The sequence below is a fragment of the Rhagoletis zephyria genome, unplaced genomic scaffold (genome assembly GCF_001687245.7).
Source record: "Rhagoletis zephyria isolate East Lansing unplaced genomic scaffold, Rhagoletis_zephyria_1.1 Rzeph_scaffold_08483, whole genome shotgun sequence".
Lineage (NCBI taxonomy): Eukaryota > Metazoa > Arthropoda > Insecta > Diptera > Tephritidae > Rhagoletis > Rhagoletis zephyria.
The window spans coordinates 20,506-27,136 of NW_016165563.1; the positions used below are offsets into that span (position 1 = coordinate 20,506).

General features: G+C 35.9%; 2 protein-coding genes across 2 annotated transcripts; both read right to left on the reverse strand.

The window, feature by feature from the left end:
* Positions 1–307: 307 nt before the first annotated feature.
* On the reverse strand, positions 308–1,967 carry LOC108375077 (uncharacterized). Its single transcript, XM_017631157.1, has 5 exons — positions 1,874–1,967; positions 1,751–1,820; positions 1,130–1,689; positions 849–1,064; positions 308–788 (listed from the first exon to the last, which is right to left on the reverse strand). The coding sequence occupies exons 1-4, from the start codon at positions 1,904–1,906 to the stop codon at positions 939–941; spliced, it is 789 nt and encodes a 262-aa protein (XP_017486646.1). The 5' UTR covers positions 1,907–1,967; the 3' UTR covers positions 308–788; positions 849–938.
* Positions 1,968–4,262: 2,295 nt separating this feature from the next.
* LOC108375076 (uncharacterized) lies at positions 4,263–4,968 on the reverse strand. Its single transcript, XM_017631155.1, has 3 exons — positions 4,875–4,968; positions 4,752–4,821; positions 4,263–4,690 (listed from the first exon to the last, which is right to left on the reverse strand). Exons 1-3 carry the CDS (start codon positions 4,905–4,907, stop codon positions 4,263–4,265), a joined length of 531 nt encoding a protein of 176 aa, XP_017486644.1. The 5' UTR covers positions 4,908–4,968.
* Between the last annotated feature and the right edge of the window lie 1,663 nt (positions 4,969–6,631).

Sequence of the window (6,631 nt, forward strand, 5' to 3'; positions counted from 1 at the left end):
TCCAAAGTTAGTGGGGGTCGGTCATACATTTGGACTCGATTGGAGCACTCTAAATGGGTCAAAGTGGGATTTTTCAAAATTTGCCCCTACCCAAAAGTTCGACCCAAATTGGGGGACATCAGAATTCGTTTTAGAGGTATGGTTCCTTCGGCAAAGTTTCTTATTTTGATCCCTAGAATACGATTTTCACAGAGCAATGAGCGATTTTTAAATCGACCCGCCCTACTGCATACCGTACAATTTTGCCCAAAATTCTAAAAAAAACTTAACACCTTGCTGAAAATTGTACAAAGATTGAAATTTCGATTTATATATTTTTTTATATAAACAATGCACATTTAAAAACAATAAACACTAAACTGGCCAATATGGTGTATGTATAAGGAAAAAAATTAATAAATTGAATTATAATTTTAGTTAATTGTTAGTAAAATTAGACCGTCTTATTACATCTTCACAAAGTGAATTTCTTACAGTGTTTCCGCTCGAAACTTCTCCACGTTCATAATAGTAATCTTCATTAGTTTCAGGTATGACCTCAGAACTAAAATCAATTTCCTCTTCATTCGAAATATTGTGGAGAGCACACAAACTCTAATAAAGTGGCAAATTTTACAACTGCCTAAATCTCTGCTTCAATAATCCGCATGTATGCTCAATAACCACACGACCTGAACTCAGCTTTTTGTTAAAGAACATTTGATGTCTAGTTAGATGTCCATTGTTTCTGTACGGAGTTATTAAGTACCTGTTACATGGGTATGCGGAGTCGCCTAATAAATAGTACTCTAAAAAATCAGCTTGTTAACTACAAAATGTATTACCATTAGAACAGTCAAGTATATTACCTTCGCAGTATGATGGTAATTTTTGATATATTGGAGAGTTTTTAAGCACCCAACTATCATGGCAAGAGCCTGGGTATCCGACAAATACATTTAAGAACTTTTTCTTTTCGTTGCATATACCTTGTAAGCATATTGATCTTCTTCCTTTTCGATCGATATAGTCATCTTTTCCTCTAGGTGGTGGATCGATCTCAACATGTGTTCCGTCGATGCATCCTTAACACAATAAATAAAATATGTAATCAATCCGTTTTAAATGCTTAGTTACATATATCTATTACTTTGCTGAAGAGGCATTTATTCTGAAAGGATTCGCTTGATTCTTGTTTTTCAGAAGCAGTGGGCCATTTTATAATTTGTGGGCTCGTCGAGCTGAGAAACATCGAGACTCTATTTATAATTAGGCATATTGTTGACAAAGACAAGTCGAAACGATCGGCTAGATCTCGATAACTGCATGATTCATGGCCAGCGAACCACAAAAATACCAGCAAATACAATTTTTCCGAGTTTCGTTTGTCTGGACGTAGCATTTGATAATATTCACTTTGGAATAAACGATCACTTAAGCTTGCGAAAAGGCTCCTAGAAGTTCTAAAGTGACTGCGAAATTCACTTTCATAATATGATGGAACAATTCGTTCAAAATAGTGCTTAACACAATTGCGATTGTTTTTAGCAAGCAATAGTACAGCATTTTTTAAATATATATTATCACGACGTCGCAATCGCTCACATATGATTGTATCTTCTTCATCGTCACTTTCTGAGGAAGAGGAATCCAGTAATGTCGCGACTGCATTTAAAACAATACTCTGGACACCTACGCCAATGCAAGTTCCTACGAACAAAAGTGTTGTTAATAAAATATATATGCATACTAAATCTTAAACACAATAAACCTTCCAAATGTGGAAATTGAGGCTGCAATTCGTAGGCCTCTTGGAAGTTAGGCTCCCGTTCAAGTACAACCTGCAAAATAGTATCTTGTATATAATTATCATTAATATACTTTATATAATCACGTTTTTTGCTGGTTTTTGCTGTTTGTTTTCCATTTCAACGTTTCTGACACTAAATTTCAAATTTGTTAAGACCAGATTTCACAAAAAATAAATTTCTTTTTGTTTGGTTAATTGCAATCATATGTTTTGTGATCATATGTTTTCGTGTTGGATAATTTTTGGTGACAAAAATTTTGCCAGTACAAAATGAACGCTTCTCTTGCATCAAAATGAACGCTTGCTCTCTCAATTCTTGTGTGTTGGATAATTTTTTGTCGTTATCGAACGCCATCCAGTAAAAATTTGGAAAAACTATTACAAATTTTTGACTTGTCGAACGCACCTAATAAGTACAAAAATTACAAATATGCATTAACGTTTGACAAAAATTACATAAGGAACATACATGTATGACGTGAATATGAACATAAAAATGGCAAATGAATTATACTATTTTACTACTTACAGAAATTTCTATTATAACATATTTAATTAAACTTAATTTTACTTCGGTACCATCTATTGTGGTAGTCTTGTCAATACTGGTAATTGCTAAAATTCGTCATAAACATAAAATGTATGCAGCAGCAATGTCATCGGTGTCTTCTTTCTTGTTTATTGTTTTTTCTCTTTTTTGCATTATTCTTAGGCTCTCCAGTGTATACCTTGTCTTTTCCCTTTTTTCCTTGTCTATTATTATTGTGTTTGCAAAGTCAGCTGTGTGCCCACTAGTAGTTATGTGTTGTGATAGAGCTGTATTGGTTTTGTGTTTTTTTATGTCTGCCTGGTGTTCTGCTAGTCGAACGCCGAGAGCGCGTTTTGTTGTTCCTATATATAATTTGTTACAGGCTTCGTTTTCTTTGCCTTTACATGTTATTTTTCTTATTTTGTCTATGTTTGCGTCATGAAATCGTTGGTGGCTTAAAGTAAGTATTTTATGTATTAGGTTTTTGACGGTGTTTATTTTGTATTTGGTGGGTTGTGATGACGATTTCGATGTAAGGTCTAACGTCGATAAAACCACAGCCCGTGAATTGCATTCGAACCACCATTCTCATATCCCTACTAAACGCTCCACATTTTTTTTTGTTAACGTGTCGCTGAAGATGAAAGGGGGCTAATTCTCTATTATTTTTTATTGCCCAAATAATAGACATAAGAACGATTATAAGAAATGTAAACATAACAAAACTGTCAAAGCTAAACTTCAAAATGGGGGGGATTGCCAGATGAATGTACATAACCAATAGTTATTCAAGACACGAACCATCATATCGGTATAGACACGAATTGACATGGCCACTATGAAAACGCCCACACTGAGATACGATAAAAGAATCGATGGGCACATACCACGAGGCTAGAAAAATATATTTCCTTTTTGGAAGTGACGGTGCATTTTCGCTATTTTTTACTGCATCTGTACAAGCATGGTGACTCGCACTAAATCTGCGCGCCTGGTCGGCATTTCGCCACCAAAACCACCCACGCCCCAACTTAAAGCGGGTAAAGACGAGAATTGCCCTCCACCTTCATGGATTACACGGCTTGAAGCAAAAATAGAGAATGCAATGGAGCAGATAACTGAGCGACTAAAGGTGTCAGAAGAGCAAATACTGAGCAGAATAAGCGAGATCACAGCTGACCTGTCTAATATAAAGCGGAGTATGAGAGACTTTACGGTGAGGCTTGTGAAAGTTGAGAATGAATGTGCGCAGCTTGAGCAGCTACGTAAAGAGATGTGTGAGCTCAAAGCTAATCTCGCCGTTATGATGAAAAACAATATTTCAGCAGACATCATTGTTAGTGGAATACCAAATGAAAAAAACGAGAACGTGAGCGACATATTTGGAAAGCTTTGCAAAGCGATGGAAGTAAATGCTCCCCCTGTTCGCGCAGCTTTTCGTGTGCGCAGCGGGAAAGACAACACTAAACCTGCGCCTCTTATTATCAAATTGCACTCCCCATTTGATCGGTCTCTGCTACTGAAAGCTGCTGCCAAATTTTACAAAACTAAAAAGAGATGTTTTCAGCTACGAGATATTGGAGGCGTAACTCATGGGAATGTTTATATAAACGAATGCCTTACGAAAGGTAATCGAGAAATTATGCAGTATGCGATACTGCTGAAAAAGCAAAGGCGTTTATCAGCTGCGTTTTCTCTCAGGGGCGATGTATATGTTCGTGGGCAACCGGGTAGTGCAGCTGTCAAGGTACTTACCAAAGAGGCAATTGAATCTTTATTAGCAAGCAACAAGTGACTATTTAGTTTTAAGTATTTTATTTTTATCTCATTGTTTAGATTATTAAAAAGAAATTGTATCCTCTTCTATTCTTTCCCCTCTTCCTCTCATGTTCTCTTTTTCCGCTACTTAAACTTTCTCTTAAATCTGGTTTTAACTGTAGTTTCTTACATGTTTGGTAATATTCGCATTTTACAGGGTTTTAAGCGTAATGTNTCATGGCCAGCGAACCACAAAAATACCAGCAAATACAATTTTTCCGAGTTTCGTTTGTCTGGACGTAGCATTTGATAATATTCACTTTGGAATAAACGATCACTTAAGCTTGCGAAAAGGCTCCTAGAAGTTCTAAAGTGACTGCGAAATTCACTTTCATAATATGATGGAACAATTCGTTCAAAATAGTGCTTAACACAATTGCGATTGTTTTTAGCAAGCAATAGTACAGCATTTTTTAAATATATATTATCACGACGTCGCAATCGCTCACATATGATTGTATCTTCTTCATCGTCACTTTCTGAGGAAGAGGAATCCAGTAATGTCGCGACTGCATTTAAAACAATACTCTGGACACCTACGCCAATGCAAGTTCCTACGAACAAAAGTGTTGTTAATAAAATATATATGCATACTAAATCTTAAACACAATAAACCTTCCAAATGTGGAAATTGAGGCTGCAATTCGTAGGCCTCTTGGAAGTTAGGCTCCCGTTCAAGTACAACCTGCAAAATAGTATCTTGTATATAATTATCATTAATATACTTTATATAATCACGTTTTTTGCTGGTTTTTGCTGTTTGTTTTCCATTTCAACGTTTCTGACACTAAATTTCAAATTTGTTAAGACCAGATTTCACAAAAAATAAATTTCTTTTTGTTTGGTTAATTGCAATCATATGTTTTGTGATCATATGTTTTCGTGTTGGATAATTTTTGGTGACAAAAATTTTGCCAGTACAAAATGAACGCTTCTCTTGCATCAAAATGAACGCTTGCTCTCTCAATTCTTGTGTGTTGGATAATTTTTTGTCGTTATCGAACGCCATCCAGTAAAAATTTGGAAAAACTATTACAAATTTTTGACTTGTCGAACGCACCTAATAAGTACAAAAATTACAAATATGCATTAACGTTTGACAAAAATTACATAAGGAACATACATGTATGACGTGAATATGAACATAAAAATGGCAAATGAATTATACTATTTTACTACTTACAGAAATTTCTATTATAACATATTTAATTAAACTTAATTTTACTTCGGTACCATCTATTGTGGTAGTCTTGTCAATACTGGTAATTGCTAAAATTCGTCATAAACATAAAATGTATGCAGCAGCAATGTCATCGGTGTCTTCTTTCTTGTTTATTGTTTTTTCTCTTTTTTGCATTATTCTTAGGCTCTCCAGTGTATACCTTGTCTTTTCCCTTTTTTCCTTGTCTATTATTATTGTGTTTGCAAAGTCAGCTGTGTGCCCACTAGTAGTTATGTGTTGTGATAGAGCTGTATTGGTTTTGTGTTTTTTTATGTCTGCCTGGTGTTCTGCTAGTCGAACGCCGAGAGCGCGTTTTGTTGTTCCTATATATAATTTGTTACAGGCTTCGTTTTCTTTGCCTTTACATGTTATTTTTCTTATTTTGTCTATGTTTGCGTCATGAAATCGTTGGTGGCTTAAAGTAAGTATTTTATGTATTAGGTTTTTGACGGTGTTTATTTTGTATTTGGTGGGTTGTGATGACGATTTCGATGTAAGGTCTAACGTCGATAAAACCACAGCCCGTGAATTGCATTCGAACCACCATTCTCATATCCCTACTAAACGCTCCACATTTTTTTTTGTTAACGTGTCGCTGAAGATGAAAGGGGGCTAATTCTCTATTATTTTTTATTGCCCAAATAATAGACATAAGAACGATTATAAGAAATGTAAACATAACAAAACTGTCAAAGCTAAACTTCAAAATGGGGGGGATTGCCAGATGAATGTACATAACCAATAGTTATTCAAGACACGAACCATCATATCGGTATAGACACGAATTGACATGGCCACTATGAAAACGCCCACACTGAGATACGATAAAAGAATCGATGGGCACATACCACGAGGCTAGAAAAATATATTTCCTTTTTGGAAGTGACGGTGCATTTTCGCTATTTTTTACTGCATCTGTACAAGCATGGTGACTCGCACTAAATCTGCGCGCCTGGTCGGCATTTCGCCACCAAAACCACCCACGCCCCAACTTAAAGCGGGTAAAGACGAGAATTGCCCTCCACCTTCATGGATTACACGGCTTGAAGCAAAAATAGAGAATGCAATGGAGCAGATAACTGAGCGACTAAAGGTGTCAGAAGAGCAAATACTGAGCAGAATAAGCGAGATCACAGCTGACCTGTCTAATATAAAGCGGAGTATGAGAGACTTTACGGTGAGGCTTGTGAAAGTTGNTTCGCCGTTATGATGAAAAACAATATCTCAGCAGACATCATTGTTAGTGGAATACCAAATGAAAAAAACGAGAACG